This window comes from Sorghum bicolor, chromosome 6, assembly GCF_000003195.3.
Source record: "Sorghum bicolor cultivar BTx623 chromosome 6, Sorghum_bicolor_NCBIv3, whole genome shotgun sequence".
Classification (NCBI taxonomy): Eukaryota; Viridiplantae; Streptophyta; class Magnoliopsida; order Poales; family Poaceae; genus Sorghum; species Sorghum bicolor.
In genome coordinates, this window is record NC_012875.2 from 47,418,564 (window position 1) to 47,438,822 (window position 20,259).

Here is a 20,259-nt window from a genome sequence, read left to right on the forward strand (position 1 = left end):
GATAGATCGTACCGGATTATGTCCACGTCCAGTTGGAATGAATGTTGGATCGATCGGCCCCTTACGCGCAAAATGACATCTAAGCCACCCGAATCAGACACGTCTGCATCCTAGTACTAGCCGGTGGTACACAGCATTTTTATATGCAGCTTGCATGCGTGCTGCTCACAGATGCATTGATGCCCAAGTGATTCATCAGCTTGACTGGAGCTGTTCATTAACCAAACCGTGCTGGCAATGGCAGAAGAATATTTTTTGTACGCGCGTTCAGAACTTGTTGAACAGAACGGCAGCACAGCTGTGTAGTAGTACTATATACTACTACTGCGGACTGCGGTGCAGCCACGGGGGAGGAAGCGCCACGCCGGACGCTGCTGCACGCCTGCACCGAGCTAGTAGAATAGAAGAAGAAAAACGCTCCAAAGACGACGATGACGCGCGCCATAATAACTGCGTCGCGCTAGCTGTGAGGTGAGGCTGTGAGCCCAAGCTAGCAGCAGGCTACCCAGCCATAAATTTGCAGCGAGCCATATGCCCCGCCGCGCCATTGCTTCCCCTCGCGCACAGGCGTGCGACGACCTCGCAGCACGACCTTCATACGGCCACATCTAATACAACTCGATCCTGGTCGCCCGCCCTCGTTGTCGCCTGTTGCTCAGTCGATTTTCTGCCCCGGGCCGGCGCAAGGGTTTCCATGTGAATAATCCAACCGGCCGGGGATCCTGTGATGTGAGCGCCCGCGTGCATGCATCCAGTTATTTATGGCCACTTCCACCAAGCTCTGATGCACCTGTAGTGTCTCTCTGTGTCCTATATATCCACATGCAAGCAGAGTGCAGAGCGTCCCCCCTCCCAACTCGATCGATCGGTAGCTTGCTGCGTTTGCTCTCACAGTTTTCTCTTCCTGCTAGCTCGTCGTCGAACCAGCAGAGGTCTCCTACTACTAGGAAGCGAGAGAAATGAGAATGCGGGAGTCCTCTGCTTGCCGGTGCCGGCCGAGGATATGGTGGTGGTCTCCAGCCCCAGCAGCAGCGGTCGTGTTGGTGCTCCTGCTGCTCATCACCACTTCGTCGTCAACGCACGTTGCCGACGGCGGCGTCAGGACGACACCACGTAAGTAGATGGTCATCAGCTAGCTTTCATGTTTCAGAACTTGGAAAAGCTTTGCACACAGCTTGACTTGCAGCAGTGCAGGTCCGACGTATATAGTACATGCACCGTAGTACGTATTGGTACTGCTGACGTGTCAGGTCGACGTCGCGCGCCTCCGTTACCATCAGAGATGGCATATGTGGCGTCTGACTCTGAACACACGCTGGCGTTCTTTTCTTGTTCCTATACAACCTGTTTAACTGAAACAACAGACAGAGGGGGACCTGACAGTCGTTCGTTCGTCTTCCTTCTCCGTGTACAACGCGCAGGTGCGTACGGTCCAGGTGACGCCGGCGTGCTCGACGACGCGGAGGCACCGGCTGCTGCTGGTGGTGCTCGTCGCGCAAGCAGCAGGGCAACCTACAAATTTCCAGCAGACCGGACTAGCGAGGACGAAGGCTCGCTGGTGGTGGTGGAGGAGGATCGGCGGTGGTGGCTGAAGGATCGCGCGGCGACGGGGTCGCGGCTGCCGGACTGCGCGCACGCGTGCGGGCCGTGCTCCCCGTGCCGGCGCGTCATCGTGAGCTTCAGGTGCGCGCTGATGGCCTCCGAGTCCTGCCCCATCGCCTACCGCTGCATGTGCCGCGGCAGGTTCTTTCGGGTGCCCTCCCCCTAGCCTACTGCCTACACGAGACGAGACGAGACGACTGCTCCTCATGCTAGTAGGCATTTGGGCGTCTGTACTTTTCGCTTCTCATCCTCTGCTGCTTGCTTGCTTGGCATATATATATATGCATGTAAAACTATGTGATGTGATGTCAGGGATGCTCGTCGGTGTTGTGCAATGTGATGTATATGATGAGTAGCCGTTGTTCTCTGTCAATGTGATACTAGTGCTAGATTGCTAGTGGTTATTACTTAAATAAGTACTAGTAAGTAATTGTGATGCATGCTGCTTTTTTGTTTGGTTCTACCTTTTGCTCAAGCCCGGCCAGCCCGTTGGAAATACGAGAATTCTCACGCTGCGAACAGGATCTGTAGCCTGTAGGCTGTGTCTTGTGATGACTGCCTGCGCTGCAAGACGCTGTTGCTAATTGCATGGTCCATTTCTGGGGAAACGACGCTGCATTATTCCTCCTAGTCCTAGGTCCTGCCCCGCCATACATTAGGAAAAAAAAAATTACAGCTAAACCGAGCACGTTCAGGTGTAGCCTGAGCATGGATGATGTGTAGTAGCAGTGGACTTGTTTATCGGTGAGCGGCTGAACGGGGTCTACCACCGATGCGTGCCTGACAGCCTGAGCGCGCGCGCGCCCACCGCAGCAGTGCTGCGCTATGCCTGCCGCCGAGCACGATACAGTCACAGTCGGCAGGCCACTGCCCTCTAACTCGTACGCTCGTCACCCCGCTGTTCGGAGCAAGCGCAGCCACCACAACGACGTGCTGGCTGCTATGGACGCCATCGCAAAACGAAGAGCAGCTACTACCATTAAACTACTGAGCTCAACAGAGGCTGGTGTCATACTGCTCTCTAATTAATATCAGAAAAAAACCAAAACTTACAGAGGGTCAGGTGAGAACCACAGGTACAGAATTCCAGCTACAATTTTCGCAGCTATCATCCAGGACCAACCAACAAAAACTACCTGCCGTCATATTCACAGACAACGGATTTTCACGACGACGATCATCTACCTCCGCCGCATCAGCCATCGCCTACCTCGGGCCGGACAGTTCGACGGCCCTGAGGTTGTAGGTGGAGTCGACGATCCAGTCGTTGTGGCGCGGGGCGAGCTCCGCCTCCTGCCGCATCACCTCCACCTTCTGCCACTGCTCCCAACGCTCCGCCAGCCCGTCGCCCTCCAGCATCCGCACCACCTCTGACATCTTGGGCCGCTCCATTGGGGACCCCTGTGTGCACAGCAGCGCCACCTGGATCAGCGACTCCACCTCCTGGTCCGCGTACCGGCCCTGCAGGTCCGGGTCCACCAGCTGCTCCAGCTTCTTCTCCTTCAGCAGCGCCTTCACCTGCAACCACAACAATAAACACCAGCTTCTTCATTTCTTTCCTTTCACAAGTTTGAAGCATTTAGCGAATGCCAGCTCATGGTGGCAGTGCTCTACTTACCCAGTCAAGGAGCATGACGTCGTCATCATTCGCGAGACGAGCGAGGTCGAACGCCCTCTGCCCAGTGATGAGTTCCAGGAGCATGATCCCATAGCCGAAGACGTCCGTCTTCTCAGAGGACTTTCCGGTGGAGAGATACTCGGGGGCGATGTGGCCGATCGTCCCACGGACAGCGGTCGTCACGTGGGTGTCCTTGTAATCCATGAGCTTGGCGAGGCCAAAGTCACCCACCACGGCTTCAAAGTCTTCGTCCAACAGGATGTTGGCGGCTTTCACGTCGCGGTGAATGATCTTGGGATCACAGTGGTCGTGCAAGTAGGAGAGACCTCTGGCTGATCCCAGCGCGATCCTGGCCCTTGTTTCCCATTCAAGAGGGGGATCATTTTCCGTGCGTTCTATACAAAATCAAAGCATCAGGAATGAAATCAGAAATATGCAAACTAAAGTTGGACTACAGAAAACAAAGAAAAACAAAAGTAAAAATGGTTTACATGCTTTTGACACAAATTTCTAGCACTTTGTTTTCAATTAAATGCAGATGAAAAGCTTTGAGTAGTGAGAAAGAATAAGGTACCTCGAAGGCGCGACGCGACACTCCCATTAGCCATGTATGGATATACAAGCAACCGCTCTGTTGGAGTCATGCAGAATCCACGGAGCCGAAGCAGATTCCTGTGCACTGCCATGCTAATCAATTCAACTTCTGTTTGGAACTGGAGCTCTCCGCCAGGGGTGCGTTCCTCCTTTAATCTCTTCACCGCTACCAGTGAACCATCCGACAGTCTCCCTTTGTACACCTTTCCAAAACCACCTCTTCCTAGGACATTCCTATTGTTAAAATTATCTGTGGCAACTTGAAGCTCTCTCAGTGAAAACCTCTTGAGTTGTCCTAGGTGAACTTCAGGATCCTCCTCACCTGAATCGAAAGGAGAGCATAAAAATGAAATGAATAGCACAGATGACAACAACCGCACAGTGGTATATAATACCGACCAGGGACATCAAAGAATTGCTCTTCAGGTTTTCGCCTCCGCCACAATGCGTATCCAATAGCAGGCACAGCAATCAGAAATGCAGTGCCAGCCGCAACGCCTCCAGCAATTGCTCCAGTGCTGGACACGCCTGAGGGAACAGAATTAACAAAGTTAGGATATGTCATGTACCATAGTTTGATCATGTCAGTGCTTCGCCCTTATGCATATCTCAAACAGTAACATGATATGACAGAATATACAGCCAATCACCGTACCTTTTGATGAAGCTGGTGATGGGGGATTGTATGGAGGGGGTGGAGAAAATGGAGGAGCCCCAGGACAAGGCTTTGTAGTACCAGGGCCACAAAGATTTGGGTTGTTAGCAAAACTGTGACAAAAAGGTTAGAATTGTCAACATCAGAAGACACAGGTTTTTGTTTTCAACTGGCAGAAGAACTGCATCACAAGATGCAATTAAGCATCCAAATTCATCCAGAAATTACCTTATAGGTGTAAACAGAGAAAATGAACCACTTGATGGCACCCCTCCTGAGAGATTGTTGTTTGAGAGATCCCTGCAAGATTGTCAAAACACTTTTTGCTGTTATCTAACATCCTGAACAGCTGTAATGATGTATAAAAGGGCAACAGGTAACTTACAGAACTTGGAGAGTGTTGATATTGGTCAGCGTTTTCGGAATTTGGCCAGAAAGACTGTTGTTATTAAGACGGCTGTCCTTGCAAGTAGATATCCAAAGAAATAAAAATGTTACAATCATTCCAATAGTCAATAGATAAGCTTAAAGATAATGTAAAAAGTAACTAGACAATGGGTTTTGCCTTTCATTTTAAAAATAAAAGAAAAAGACACAAATGGATAAGTGAATGATCGATGTTATGAAAACCTTAGTATCTACTAACACAAAGTGAAGAGTGCATTTGGAGGATAACTTTGTGCAAACCTATTGTTGGGCACATCATACATATATTACTGTTATGTAAGAACTTTCTATTTCTCCACACCATTGTCAGATAAATCATGACCGAATAACAATCAGATAATTTACACTAACAGGATCAACATATATTGATGGGCAATGCCAGATGAACATGTCACTTCTGTAACCAGGGCAATTGAATTAACTTACAGAAACCGCAACTTTGATAGTTGGCCCAAGGTGTCAGGAATGCCTCCAGTGAAGTTGTTGAGGTACAAATCCAAACTGACCAGGTTAGTTAAGTTCCCCAGTTCAGGTGGTATTGGCCCACTTATGTTGTTACTGTAAAGTTCTCTGTTGCAAAATGATGAAACATAACTTCAACACGAAGGCGACCTATGTATTGTAGGGTACAATATTTATTGGAAAATATATACGGTAAGAAAAAGTAAGAGAAGTGAGAACTGTTGGGCGTCAGACAAAAGGAGACACAATGCACCCAAAAGCATGCACACATGTTTCGGAAGCTCCAAAACTAAGCAATGATGCTAAACCAATATTGGAATTCAAAGATGCACCTATATGGCATCATGAAACTATTAGCTCAATTATCAAAATCATGGATGTGGAAACTTACAGATATTGCATATTTTTCAATTGCCCAAGCTGTGGCACCAACGGACCTGATAGTTGTGCATTTCCAAGATCACTAGCAAAAGAAAGACAGTACATATTCAAATGGTCAGTCTTTCACCTCAAAGGGAGAATAAACAAAAACATCTTTGATCAACTTACAGTCTGATGACACTGTTATCAGGGTTACAAGTAACATGGAACCATGTACATGGATTAACCAGAGTTGGATCCCAACTCTGCAGCACATTGTTGTTATCTTTCAGGCTTTGCCGTAGGCTGTAAAGAGCATCACCTGCCATTGAGGTATCATCACAATAAGCAATAATCTACCCATTAGAAATTTAAGAGGATGCATAGGTTTTCCCCTTCATTAATATGCCGTTAAGATATTAATGTTCTTATATGTGGTTAAACCCATCTTTTATTTTGGCAGACAATACCTTTTCCAATGGTAAAAGAGCATATCAAGTGTCAAGCATCATGGATTCAACGCGCAATATGACTAGCATCTAGACTAGTAATTACTCTTATAGGGGTTCGGTTACCATGGTAGTGTAATCTTTTAATCACGAGTACATACCTAAGCGTTACTATCCACTTCAAGGATAGATCCACCATGGAAAAAAATCACTAGCATTTAAGACAACACGGTTTCTTTCCACACGTGTAGAATATGGTAAAAACACACTATGTGAACAATGCACTCTTAATGATTAAGCCATGTTTTCCAATTATTCGCAATTACTTCACACGTCCGTAGGATGCTCGGTTTTAAGAAAGTAACGTACGCATTCAGTTTTTTTTTCGTTATGTAGCTTCAGTTCATTCTAAATGGCACAGCTTTATTTAGGTAGCAAGTACAGGTTGTTCGTTAACAACGTACCGTTAATATATCAGTCCATATCTAAGATGCCTGAACAAATTAATGAGGCAATTATTACTAAGTATACTGATCTCCCCATCTCCCAACCCAAACAGACAAGGTTCAGTAATCAGAATTTCTTTCCTCCAGCTTCCATGGCTACTAATGCTATCTTTAGCCAAATAAACAAAAACAATCATCTTAGTTCAGATTCAATGGCGAAATGGAATGAAAATTTACTGTGTAGCAGTGAATCAAAGACCAAAGCTTTGCATCAGAAAAAAAAATAAGCCTTGCATATGCACCTTCACAGAAAGAACTTAAAAGAAACAATTTTAACACAGCGAACAATCCTTCCTGCCCATTCATAGTTAACGTAGAAAACTCCTTTTGGAACCTTGAGGCCCAAAATAGTTCTAGACGCTGACATGAGTAGAAAGCAGAATCTACACTTGTGTGCATAGACTGCATTTGCTCCAGAACGAATTGCCTTCCAGGTTTGTGTCAACCACCCTTTCCAGATGTAACAAAACAACGCCCGTCATACAAACATTGCCGCATGGTACAAAATGACAAAACACTAGGCGAGACAAACACCCCGGCCCCCAAAGCAATCACTCCAATCAGTCAAAGCGCTGGAAATGGGAACCATAGGCTATCGTTTCATCCCCTGTTCAGTCCCCGCCCATCAACAGAGGCTTGTAGAACTAACAAACACTAGTTTTCCGGACACCACCCCCAGATTTTCAGCCATTATCCCCCCTAGAAGGAAATTCGCTCCGCTGTGGACTACTCATCGAACCTTGAAGAAAATAAACCACAAATTACATGAAGCAGCAGTGTCATACGCATACCCTCCGTGTTGGCGACAACCGGGCTCACGCCGACCACCACCAACAATACCACCGCCGACCACCACCACCTCAGCGACGCCGCCATCCCGCCGACGCCCGACCCGCGCCTCTCGGGAGCCAAAACCGCGGGCACGCAGGTTACCACTGCGCCGCCTCGTGAGCTGACAACGCCGCCAGGACCTCGCTCAGCTTACGCCGCCGCCGTGACAGCTCGGCCACCGCTCCCCTCCGACGGGAAGCGAGAGAGAGTTTTCTCTCTCTTATATATATATTTTTTACCTGTGTTTTTTCTTCAAGCTCGGGGGTTTTAAAAACTTTGGCGAGGCTTGCGTGTGGAGTCCGACCCCAAAAATGTTCCACTGGTAAACGAGGGACACGCGAGGGGGGGGGGAGATCAAAGTTACGCCGCGTTATCCGGGTAACTTTACTGACAGGTGGGGTCAAAAAAGATGGTCCCATATGTCGGCCGGAGAAACTTGTTCGTCCGGTGCGGGTTTTCGTTTTGTGCGAGTATGCGAGTGCGATGAGGACGGACAGCGGCAAGGCACAAGCGCTGACGTGGGCGTGATGCCGTGTTGGGGATTTCGTGGACGCGGTCCTCGTACACTCGTCCCCAGATCACTCATTCATCACTTGTAAGTTAATCGAGAAAGCTTGGGCCTTGTTTAGTTACCCAAAAATTTTGCAAAATTTTTCAGATTTTCTGTCACATCGAATCTTTAGACGTATGCATGAAGTATTAAATATAGATGAAAATAAAAATTAATTGCACAGTTTGGTCGGAATTGACAAGACGAATCTTTTGAGCCTAGTTAGTCTATAATTGGACAATATTTGTCAAATACAAACGAAAGCGCTACTATTGCTATTTTGCAAAACTTTTTGGAAGTAAACAAGGCCTTTTCCTCAAGGGCTTATCCAGGAAATGCGTTTTCTCTTTTTCCTTTCTATCATTTCCCCTTTTCTAAGGGGAAAAGTGACAAAGGTGCGATCATCACATAGTCCATTTTCTTTCCTCTACAATCTACTACTCCACGATGAACAATGAGTTGTATGGTTTTTGATATATCTTTGGGTATGGTTTGTTGTCCATGGAGTTTGAATCAATTTTGCCTCAAACGTCTTGTTTCTGGTCGGTACCTCATTTGGAAGAGCCGAAACAAAGCATGTTTTAACACACAATGATCCGCGCACGAGTGCAAATTGTATCATCGTGCAGGTTTAGCACCACGTGGATGAGGTTCTCACAGAACCTCGGTTATCGGTTTGAGAACATACTATGTGGCATCGCATTCAATGAGAACCACAAGTTACCAGATGTGAATGTAAACCAAAACAAACTATATTTTAGACACATTCATCTGCACGGGGTACAAACTCTATCATTGTGCAGATTTAACGATCGTGTGAATGAGGTTCTTACTAGAAACTTCGGTTATTGGTCGAGAGCATATCGCGTCACGACGCATTCATACACACGTGGGTACAAGTGTACCGCCGTGCAGATTTAGCACAGTGTGAAATGAAGTTCTCACAAAATTCCGGTTATCGGATAAGAACATATCATGTAGCAAACGCATTCATATAGAACCACGGTTACCAACTACACTAGTATTTTATCTCGAGCCTTCTATGAACACTTTTGTGAATGGGACTTTGCTCTGAGGTGGAGTTAGAGCAAAATAGGGGACTCAACACTATATGGGATGCCAATGGTAATATAGTATCATAAAAATATAAAAGTTTTGGTTTGAGCTGGGTGCCATCCACAACAAACAATATAGATTCGCCCTCAAACTTTGCCATATTGCACCGTTATGAGTCAATTAACCATGTTTCCTTTCCATCCTCAAAAGAACACTACCTAGAGGCCTACTGGATTTTAAATTTCCAAGACATCACTAGCCAACTGTTTTTGGTTTTGATAAATCGAATCCTCGCGCTAAATTCCCATACATGTTTTAGAAGTACTTTCTTTTCCTTCATGGCCCTTGTATATCTTGTTTTTCAAAGATCATGTGCTTACATTTCTGGGGACTCTTATGCAAAATGAGGTTTATCTCCGGGCCAAAAAGAAAAAAAAACATTAGCAGTTTCCGTTCTACTCCAACCGTCCAGCTTATCGTTTTTGGCAGTATTTTAATGTACAGCTTGAATGCTACTCCAGTACTTGCATACTTGCATTTTAGCAGCAATACTGGTACTACTTTACATCACTGCCCTTGTTTTTCTGCCTACGCACAGACAAGAAACGTACAGTACGTTATTTCCGGAAACAAGGCGTACCGTTCCCATACGACCCGGAGGAGCAGCAGTACGCTGTACGCCGGTACGGCAGGTCCATGGAACTCGTACTGCACTGCCCTCGGAGGCTCGGACCCACCAGTCAGAAGTCCTGGTGTGGTCAAAGAACCGTCCCGTCCCCTCGGTCGTGACGGGGGTCCGGTGCAACCCCAACACCCGTAATCCCGTACGGCCGCCTGCAGAGGCTGCAGCCACAGGCCGGCAGGCCCACCCGCGCGCTCCGTCCTGTCAGGGCCCCGCCCAATGGGGAGGCGTCACGCAAAGCGTCGAGGTCGAGGCGGGGTGCTTGCCGTTCCGGTTGGCGGAGTGATGACGCAGGGATTTTTCTTGCTCCAAGCGCGCGGAGAGCCACGATTTTTGTTCCAATGATTGCGGGGCCCAGCGAGGCGCCAGCTCGGATTTCGGTCAAGATGCTGGACCACGCGGTCTACATCCACAGTTAGCTTTTCATGAAACTGGATTGAGGCCTTGTTTACTCTAATTTTTTTTTTGCAAAATAAGTACCACTTTTATTTGTATTTGACAAATATTATCTAATCATATACTAACTAAGCTCAAAAGATTTGTCTCTTAAATTACAAATAAACTATACAATTAGTTATTATTTTTATCTATATTTAATGTTTCATGCATGTTCCGTAAGATTCGATGTGACGTCTGAAAATTTTTTCAAAATTTTTTTGAGAATTAAACAAGGTCTGACTGGAGTGCATGCGAGGCTGAAAAAAAACCCTGACATACCCTTTTCATCTAGCTAGAATTTCAACATATAGCATACTTCATTTGATTTTTGTTCAAAGACCGCTTCCTATCACGGAGAGTGTGAGGCTAGTTGGTCAAGACCACCACCAAGGCTATCGTGTTGGGCTTGCCATTATCTCTTCCAACTGCTTTTCTCCTTCCATCTTGGATCTTAATGTTGGATCCATGATATTACTCTAACTAGCTAAGCTGAAATATTTTACTTTAACCACCATAATCATATCTATTGGCATTTTCCCCGTAACTTATTTGACCTCACACTTTACTTTCCAACTAAAGTTTTGTCGGTTGTCATGAGTTGACTTGCCTTCCCAAACATCTTCTTAGGGCATGCATTGTGAAGTGCAACTCTTTTAATGTAACCTCGCCTGAATTGTAACCCGGTTGGCATGTAGCAAAGTCATGTCGAAGAGAATCTATTGTATGCTCTAGGCAATAGAAAAGTAAGCATAAAAGAATGAAGTTTGAGATGTGTTCCATTACAAAGGGAAGTAACGTTGGATGAAGCTCGAGACCATTGATCCCGATCGATCGATGATGCCTATGTTCTATACAAATTAGAGTTTATCTCAAGCTAAATCAATTTAGATCTATGGCTAGCTTGAAAATCAACTATACTCCCGAATGGCATCGATTGGATGGGCACCATAGGGGCTCGTATATATAGCGGGCTTCACCAAACTTCCCCTATTTCCGTTTCACACAACTATCACTCTCTTCCCATAGTATTAGCAAATTTGTCAGAACCAACGACTCCTTTTTGCACCTCAAGGTGTCCCTTGCACGTGGCACACCCTACGACCACCCGCTCACGTCCTCTTATGTGTGTCATGTGCTTCCCAATCCCACCTACAATACCAACAAACAACTCGCATGCTCACATGTCACATCGCAAGGGCAACACCAACTATGCGTGGTTCTACCACACGTGCATGTCTCCTGTTCAAATTGCATGGAGTTATGCTAGAGGGTTAGTTGGTCAAGATCACCACCAAGGCTTTCTCCTTCCATCTTGGATCTTAATGTTGGATCCATGATGTTACTCTAACTGTCTCCATTGGGATATTTTACTCTAATCACCATAGTCATGTCTATTGGAATTTTCCCTAAAACTTATTCGACCTCACACTTCACTTTCTAACTAAAGTTTTATCGGTTGTCACGAGTTGACTTGCCTTCCCCAACATCTTTTTAGCCATGCATTGTGAAAGTGCAACGCTTTTAATGTAACTATGAGAGTGATAAATTAATTTTGTTTTGGTTGAAAGGATTGTGACAGGGAGTCAAAATTTGGTGGCAACTCTAGGTTCTATGGTAACCACTGGTCGTGGATACCGGTAAGAAGTTGAAGCTTGCAAAGTCATAGGAACTGGTGCCCTGCAGGCCCTGCTGTTTGCATGTACGTGTACTTTACACAAAATTTTGGCCTTAAAAAATAAGCTTGTTTGGAACGGAATGCAAAATAGAGTAAAGAAGAAAAAACAGTGAAAACGAATGATTAGAAAACACAGAAAAACTTATAGGAATGTGTGTTTGGAACACATGAATATAAGTAGATGTTGGCTCCTCCATTCTAGTGAATAAGGACTTGTTCGTCCCTCCATTCAGATGTAGGTAAACTTTCCAAGAGCGTGAAGTGGATATTTTATTTCTTCTATTTTATATAGGAAAGGAAACCTTCATTCAAAACACCATCAGATGTAGTTAAGCAAAACATAGGAATTGTATTATTTGAAATTCCTATGAAAATCCTTCAATAAAAACAAGCCGTTATATGTTTTTATTAGTATGTTTGACCCATTTAGCAATAATGTCTGTCTTCCTTTTTACCCAGGAAATACTTGTACTAGACTTGTAGGTCATTTTGGTTGTGGTAGTTAGTGGAAGGAAAGAGGGGCTTAGACATCTTTATTTGTTTGGTGGGCCGGGAGTGGGAGTTTTGGTTGCATAGAGAATATGAGTTTAGAGTAAACTTCAACCAACTGGAAGGGCGGTAATTAAATAGGGAGTACTCCGTATGCTTTTATATGTAAAATGAATATCATCACTGTTCATCATGACTTGTGATAAATATTGCACTATGAAGCATATATACCAAGTATAGGATATCGATTCTCTCTTGAAATACGCTCTTAATTCGCTACAGAAACCTAATAGAATATTAGCGCTATAAAATAAATTTGTATCATAATTCTGTCTATCAGCTTCCACTCATAATTCCCATACCCTTGTTAATGCTTAGCATCACTAAATGCGCAGTTGCTTGCGTTGAGTTGAGCGGGTAGCAGTATACGTACTTCGCTGACACGAAAAAGACGTGAGGGTAATTAATTTGATTAATTTCAGGACCATGATGACGCCAGGCCTGATAACGGCCGCCGGCCCGGGTAAGAAACAGATACGTTTGGAGGAGCTGTTTTAGGCCTAGTTCAGGCCCAACTAGAAATTCTGAACCCATGCGACCCTGTGTGTTTCTAAGTTGCGTTATATGCTTCCATTGATCCATTAACCAGTGGAACAGGATTTCCTAATAGTAACAAATAAAAAGAAATAAAATGGAACAGGACAGGAAGCTTCAAGCTTGCTCAGCCTATGCCCAATTCGCTGACGAGTGATATTTGTACGAAGTACTATCTCTAAATACGTACATAAATACGCTCGGTTGCTGACGAGCGTACGTACATTTCATCACGATTCCATTGAGGACTCTATCATGTAGTCTAAAGTTATCTATTAACTCGAACAATGTGGATTTGGAGTCTAAATAAGATTTGGTGTCTTATTTTTTCTATCTCTTTCTTCAATAAATACGGTGCCACATCAGTAAAATACCATAAATAATATGTAATTAATTGTCTTAGACTCTATAATAAAATCTTGCATTGGGAGTGCCTGATCCATTCCGCCGTCCATCGCCCCTGTTTAGTTCCCTACCCAAAATTTTTTCATCCATCCCATCGAATCTTTGAAGACATGTATGGAACATTAAATGTAGATAAAAAAATAAACTAATTACACAGTTTAGTTAAGAATCGCGAGACGAATCTTTTAAGCCTAGTTACTCTATGATTAGCCTTAAGTGCTACAGTAACCCACATATGCTAATGACAGATTAATTATGCTTAATAAATTTGTCTTGCAGTTTCCTGACGAGCTATGTAATTTGTTTTTTTATTAGTTTCTAAAAACTCCTCCCGACATCCTTCCGACACATCCGATGTGACACTCTAAAAATTTTCGTTCCTAATTTAAACAGACCCTAAGGCATCTTTTCAGGTGGTGGCATGGCAGATGCAGAGCTGACGAGTGACGACATCACTGACGAGCCCGCTAGCAAGCAATCAAGGGCCGTGTTTAGTTCTCCATGTGAAAAATTTTGTGACACTATAATACTTTCGTTTGTTTGTGGTAATTATTGTCCAATCATGAACTAACTAGGCTTAAAAGATTCGTCTCGTAAATTTCGATCAAACTGTGTAATTAGTTTTTATTTTCGTCTATATTTAATACTCTATACATGCGTTTAAAAATTCGATGTGACGGGAAATCTTGAAAATTTTTAAATTTTTAGGTGGCAATACAGGAGCAGGACGCACCAATCATTGGGAGTTACGAGCCAGCCCAGGATTCTCCTCCTCCCATTTCTTTTCCCTCGTTTCCTTCTGGAGCCAGGATTCTAGTCCACGGTAGGCCGCTAGTTTTATCTCTTGGGGCCCCACTTAAACAAGTTTGACCTGACGCCATTGGCTGCGAAGATTGGTTGATTCGTCGTGGTGGTAGGAGGAGCTTTGCTTGCTGCACCGGTGCTCTCTGGTCTGGTGGGATCTCGGCGAGCTAATAATTTGTCGCGGAATAAGGCCGTCCGGCAAAACGATTGGCCTGATTTTGCAGCTGAACAGAAGAGTAGGAGTATCTGATTTGCTTAATAATGTTCTCTGATCTGAACGCTGCAGGATGTGCGCGGCGACGCTGACGCGGTTTTGGTGTGGATCGCGGAGGTTCTTAGGTCTCAGGCTCTCAGCCTCAGGCCTACTATTTGCCGCTTCCCTTTTTTCTACTAGTGTTTGGTGGCACCGCGTTATTCAGAACTACACTACTACTCCCTCTATTCCAAAACTATAAGACGTTTAACTTTTTTTTATCTTAAATTTGACCACTCATTTTATTCAAAAAAATATGTAAAAAGAGTTAAATTTAAGTCATTCTCGTAGAACTTTTATTAATAAACTAAGCCACGACAAAAAAATTAAAATTTTACACAAATTTTTGAATAAGACGAATAGTCAAATTTGGTGTCAAAAAAGTCAAACGTCTTATAAATTAAGGATGGATTGAGTACTTTATTACTACTAATGGTTGAACATATATCATTTACATTCGTAGGAGGTGACATTATTCCAAAAACAACATGCGAAAAAGAAAAGTAGCAAATGAGAGTGCTCGAAAAGTAGATGTGGGATGGTTTCTAGATTGGTACAGAAACAACAAAAGTTACTCTCGCAAGTACTCCTTTCTTGAAGAACTGCATCAACATTTTTATTTTAAGTGGTATTTTCATCTGTCATTTTTTTTTGTGTAAGCCTAACTTTAATACTGACAAGAAATCTATAGTTCGATCTAACAGTAAAGGAATCATTTTTTACAAGACTGTTCACTTGACTGATAAATCATGGTTGAAAATATTAGTCGCTGATTTATTATAAAAGGAAAAAAAACATTGTTGAATGCTAGCAGATGCGGCAGATAAATTCAAACATACAGCTCCTTTATAAGCTCCGTACGTGCAGTACCCACGTACCAACCTCATATAAACAAAGCACAATATTATTTATTGGTCGCTCTATTATATGGAAATGGAAGTGGTAAAACACTTTAAGTACGTGTTGACCTCCAAAATTCGTCGAACTTGGTTCATATTTCACACCGGTGGATGTGAAGTCATTTTCTCGTGCCAGGTGAGCCAACAATATGTCCATGGGCTAAGATTATAATTCCTCAAAGACATATACCGGTCAAGTAATAAAGGAGAATGATGACTATATTATCGGATTACATGAATGAGAACCACATCGTTACCACTTTTCTCTACTTTAGCCGAGCGTCCTTGAAAAAAGGCATTACATGTGTCTGCAGATGTAGATATGTTGATTTCAGCTTCTTAGTCGTGTTGTATCCCTGTTTATGAGCATCTCTATGTGAGTTTCTGTTTTGATTCTGTCCTTGTAGCTAAGACGCTATGCGTCGTAATTCGGAAATAAATTTCCAATCTAGCTTCAAAGCTTTGTGTATATATATTTGGGTCCTTATAAAAAAGAGTAAAACGCATTGTAGGTCCTTAAACTTTTTCTACATTCTCATCTAGGGCTAAGAACTCTCAAAAGTGAGTATCTAGATTCTTCAACTTCTGTTCATTCTAATCAGTGGATCTACATGGGCCTGAATTTATACTTCGAATGAACTACTTGAAAAGTGGCCAAGTTGAAGAACACATATAATCACTTTGAGAGTTCATAGAACCAATTGAAAATATGAAAAAAATAGAGATCACAAAGCATGTATTTCACTCGAAAAAATATATCTCACGTCTCACCTTCATTGAGAAAAGAGGGCATTAGCAACTATTCATCTTTGTTTTGTGATGTTGGCACATGGCACCCTAGATGCCAGATTTTTTTTAAGGCATCCTTTGGAATGCAGGAATGATAAAACACAGAAAAAAGGGAAAGAAATACAGAAATAGGATAGGAATAAAAGTGCAAGACAAAGTAATAATAGAAAATATAGGAATTTTCCATATTAAGGTGTTTCGATGGGCGACGAGAATCTTAAAAGGAACTTTAGGAGCAAAAAAGAACTTGCTTTCTTAATCAACCTAATTATTATATTCCACTCCCTTGAATGACATAATCTGCTCTCATCAACCCATTGTTTGCCTGGTTTTTGTGCATAGGATTTTTTGCATCATGTCAAGGTGGATTGTTCTTTTTTGGTATACTTTTCTTGTGGAAGGGGGGGGGGGGGGAAGGAAAGTTTCCTTTAAAATTCGTATGAGCAATTCTTTTGTCTTTCCTCCCTTTCCAAGGAGGCCTAAAAGAGTATAAAACCTGTGCTCTTGCTGCTACTTCTAGGAGTACTCCCTCCGTCCCAAAAAGAGTGTCGTTTTAGGTTTTCGTGCCACAAGTTTGACTCGATTTGTAGAAAATACGTGCAATATTTATATCTCTAAATAAATTTGTTAAAAACTAGACTTAAAGATCTTTCCAATGATATTAATTATGCATTATAAATATTAATATTTTTTACTATATATTTAATCAAAGTTATTTCTTGGGAAGCGAAAACGACACTTATTTTGGAACGGAGAGAGTACTTCTTAGCCAACAGTGCACACTATTAGCGATAGTGTTGAAGTGGGTGACAACTGACAAGGCACGGGCACGTTGTTGATCAGAGGTTTCCTCACTTGCATAGTGTAGAGTTCTCATCCGAGACGCAAGCATGTGTTATGTTATCTCGAGAACCAAAACGTATCGTCGACACAAGGGACCAAAAAAACGCAGTGCGATTGGCTCTCGCACAAGGCTACTGACCCCCCTCTCATCTCCATCCTCCGTTTCAACAAATTCATTCGGCTTCGTTCCAGTGGTCGCCAGAAACTAAATTTTTTTAAGATTTCTCGTCACATCAAATTTTACGTTACATACATATAGAGTATTAAATAAAATAAAAACAAAAACTAATTGCTGTCAGGAGTTACCAACACGAATTCGCTTTGGCAAAACTACAAAGAAAAAACATCAACGTCGTGCTCCTGCTAGCGTACTGTACCACCTAACTCCGCGGCTCCACGGTGTTGGGCAACTTGCAATAAGCCCCCGTCCGGCTGTGTGGTTCTGAGCTGCGTCCGCGTGCGCGGCCGGCGGCCCCGTCCGTGGTGGCTCGCGCCAGCAAGCTGCCGCGCCACACGGCCACACGCCCGCCCAACCGCCGCCGACGTCACCTTGCCTGCCGCACCGCAGCCACCAGACGCAGACTGTCACGGTCTCGCTCCCACCGATCCACTCGAGGCCAAAGCGCCGGTCCCTGCGCGCGCAGCCCACCGGCCAACGAATGGAGGCGCGCCACGTGTTGTCCTCGTAGAGGCCGAGCGTCGTCGGGCGCGTGGGGTCCGTCCCCCGGGACAGCCGAGGCCGCTGGCCACCTCGAAAACAATAGTACGCACCGTCAGGTTCGCACTCGACGCGGATGACGCCTGGGCCCGAAAGGCTTGTCGGGCCTACCTGGCGGTCTCGGAGGCGGGACGGCGCGGGGGCAAAAGGGGTATCGCCACCGAGGGGTCAGGGGGAGGGAGCCGCGTCTCGTGCGCGCGAAGTGGCAGCATTAAAAAAAAAAATCGGAGCTGCGGCCCGTCATCCCGTGGGACGGCGACAAGTGTCACCCTGGCCCGCCCAAGTGGGCAAGTCCCAACGGACGGTGCAGGAGACTGGCGCGAGCCGTGAAGGGCAGCAGGGGCAGCGTTGCAGTGCGGCAAGCAAAAACGAGCTCACGTCTCGCGAGCGCGGCTCGAGCGCACGCACGGAAGAGGTCCTGCGGCAGCCGCGCAACGCAACAACTCGTCGGTCGGGGCCCCGCCGAGGGATCAACTTGTGTAGGAGTAGGACCGGAGCCGGAGGGGCCGTAGCTTGGCCTGGGCATGTCGCGCACGGCGGAGGGTGGTGGTCCGTGCGCTGCCACCGAGACCGACACCCCGCTTTTGGGCGAAAGCGATGGGTGGGGATGGGGCCGCACCCACTGACAAACACAGGCAGCCTGAAAACTCGCGCAGATCTCAGATCTGCCGCCGTTCTGGCTGCGCATGCCAGTTTGTCGTATCCGGGATATGCATCCTAACGACGGTACTCCCTCCGTCCTGATTTTGGACAGATTAGACTATTTTACCTTCAATTAATTTGAGTTTCACCATTTAATCATGCACGTTAAGCCATGGTTCTCTGGTTTCAACGAGCTGCATTTAATGCCAACTAAACAGACTCAAACAATTACTCCCTCCGTCCCTAAATATTGCTATTTCTAACAGATTTCAGACATATTAGTGTGGCAAACAAAAGACTATTTTACCCTCAATTAATTTGGGTTTCACCATTTAATCATGCACGTTAAGCCATGGTTCTCTGGTTCCAACGAGCTGCATTCGATGCCAACTAAACAGACTCAAACAATTACCATGCGCCAAAGTACTACTCCTTAGAAGAAATTAAATGGACTGGTGGACCACAGAAGTTACGAGGAGAAATTAAATGCGCTAGTGGACCGAGTATGCTAGTAGAAATAGTAATATTTGTGGACAAAATTTTCTCATAGAAATAGCAGTATTTAGGGACGGAGGGAGTACCATGCGCCAAAGTACTACTCCTTAGAAGAAATTAAATGGACTGGTGGACCACGGAAGTTACGAGGAGAAATTAAATGCGCTAGTGGACCGAGTATGTGGACAAAATTTTCTCATAGAAATAGCAGTATTTAGGGACGGAGGGAGTATTTGGAACTTGCAGCTCGAGAATTTTTACGCTGGAAAATGAAAATCAGTAGTACGGGTCAATAAACCTCACAAACTGAGGCGCTCTTTAGATGCAGCCAAACAGCCAAAATTTTTGGAGAAATGAGTATTCTTTGGAAGAATGGATCTAAACAGGGGCTTGTAAAACTTGGCTGTAAAGATTTGAAATTTGAGACCTTGGAGCCTCAAAATTGTGTAAACCTGCTTAGGGACCCGTGTCATGTGTCTTGCAGACTAAAAAAATTTGGAAAGCATCTAAACACCTATTTGAATGTAAAGTTTACAACCAAAAATTTTGGGATGTAAAGATTTGGGATCTAAACAGGCCCTGAGCCGAGGGAGTGAGGTGAGTAAATTTTTAACCTAAAGCACCTCATCGTCACCGTGTCATCCGTGGAAATCAGATTTTGCTTCCACTTATTACTTTTAAACTTTAAGGCCTTGTTTAGATCCGATTTTTTTTGGATCTTGACACTATGATATTTTCGTTTTTATTTGACAAACATTGTTAAATTATGGAGTAACTAGCCTTAAAAGATTTGTCTCGCGATTTATAGGCAAACTGTGCAATTAGTTTTTTTTCATCTATATTTAATGCTTCATGCATGTGCCACAAGATTTGATGTGACGAGGAATCTTGAATTTTTTCTGGTTTTTGGGTGAACTAAACAAGGCCTGAGTTTGGCTCAGATCAATCTCAATAGTATTTTTATAAGAGTTTTATTTGCACCTACATTTAATAGGTCAGCACATCTACCTCTATCTGAAAGGGTGTCGTAGGTTTAGATTAAGTCAAACTTTCTTAAACTTGACTAGACTTATAAAAATATTATCAATATTTATATCTCTAAATAGATTAAATATTATAATATATTTCATAATTTATCTAACGATACTTATTATGTCTTATAAATATTGGTACGTTCGTATATATTCGGTCAAACTTGACACTCATGGACTCCTTGAAAATTAAGATTGACATTCTTTTGGGAACAAAGGTAGTAAGCATTTTTGTGATATGATAATGACACAACATTTTCAAGAAAGAGAGAGAAGATATGAGTTTCATCTCTTGGCTCGATTTACAACTAAGTGAATCACAAAATTAAATATTCATATAAAACAAAATAATGAAATTATGTATTGAGAGCG

General features: G+C 44.1%; 2 protein-coding genes across 2 annotated transcripts; one reads left to right on the forward strand and one right to left on the reverse strand.

Annotated features, from left to right (window-relative positions):
* On the forward strand, window positions 809–1,955 carry LOC8057466. Its single transcript, XM_002446557.2, has 2 exons — window positions 809–1,113; window positions 1,422–1,955. The coding sequence occupies exons 1-2, from the start codon at window positions 960–962 to the stop codon at window positions 1,766–1,768; spliced, it is 501 nt and encodes a 166-aa protein (XP_002446602.2). The 5' UTR covers window positions 809–959; the 3' UTR covers window positions 1,769–1,955.
* LOC8073419 (LRR receptor kinase BAK1) lies at window positions 2,607–7,777 on the reverse strand. Its single transcript, XM_002447912.2, has 11 exons — window positions 7,485–7,777; window positions 5,928–6,060; window positions 5,770–5,841; window positions 5,343–5,486; window positions 4,855–4,926; window positions 4,698–4,769; window positions 4,470–4,582; window positions 4,214–4,342; window positions 3,795–4,136; window positions 3,221–3,615; window positions 2,607–3,120 (listed from the first exon to the last, which is right to left on the reverse strand). Exons 1-11 carry the CDS (start codon window positions 7,567–7,569, stop codon window positions 2,809–2,811), a joined length of 1,869 nt encoding a protein of 622 aa, XP_002447957.1. The 5' UTR covers window positions 7,570–7,777; the 3' UTR covers window positions 2,607–2,808.

What these genes read in the sequence shown, in the direction of transcription:
- LOC8057466 (XM_002446557.2), top strand. Translation starts at nt 960, where the DNA reads ATGAGAATGCGGGAGTCCTCTGCTTGCCGGTGCCGGCCGAGGATATGG. An exon ending in CGGCGTCAGGACGACACCAC is followed by an intron (nt 1,114 to 1,421) that starts GTAAGTAGATGG and finishes TACAACGCGCAG; the next exon opens with GTGCGTACGGTCCAGGTGAC.
- LOC8073419 (XM_002447912.2), bottom strand. Translation starts at nt 7,569, where the DNA reads ATGGCGGCGTCGCTGAGGTGGTGGTGGTCGGCGGTGGTATTGTTGGTG. An exon ending in TCTCTGTTTACACCTATAAG is followed by an intron (nt 4,583 to 4,697) that starts GTAATTTCTGGA and finishes TTTTTGTCACAG; the next exon opens with TTTTGCTAACAACCCAAATC. An exon ending in ATCACCAGCTTCATCAAAAG is followed by an intron (nt 4,343 to 4,469) that starts GTACGGTGATTG and finishes CTGTTCCCTCAG; the next exon opens with GCGTGTCCAGCACTGGAGCA.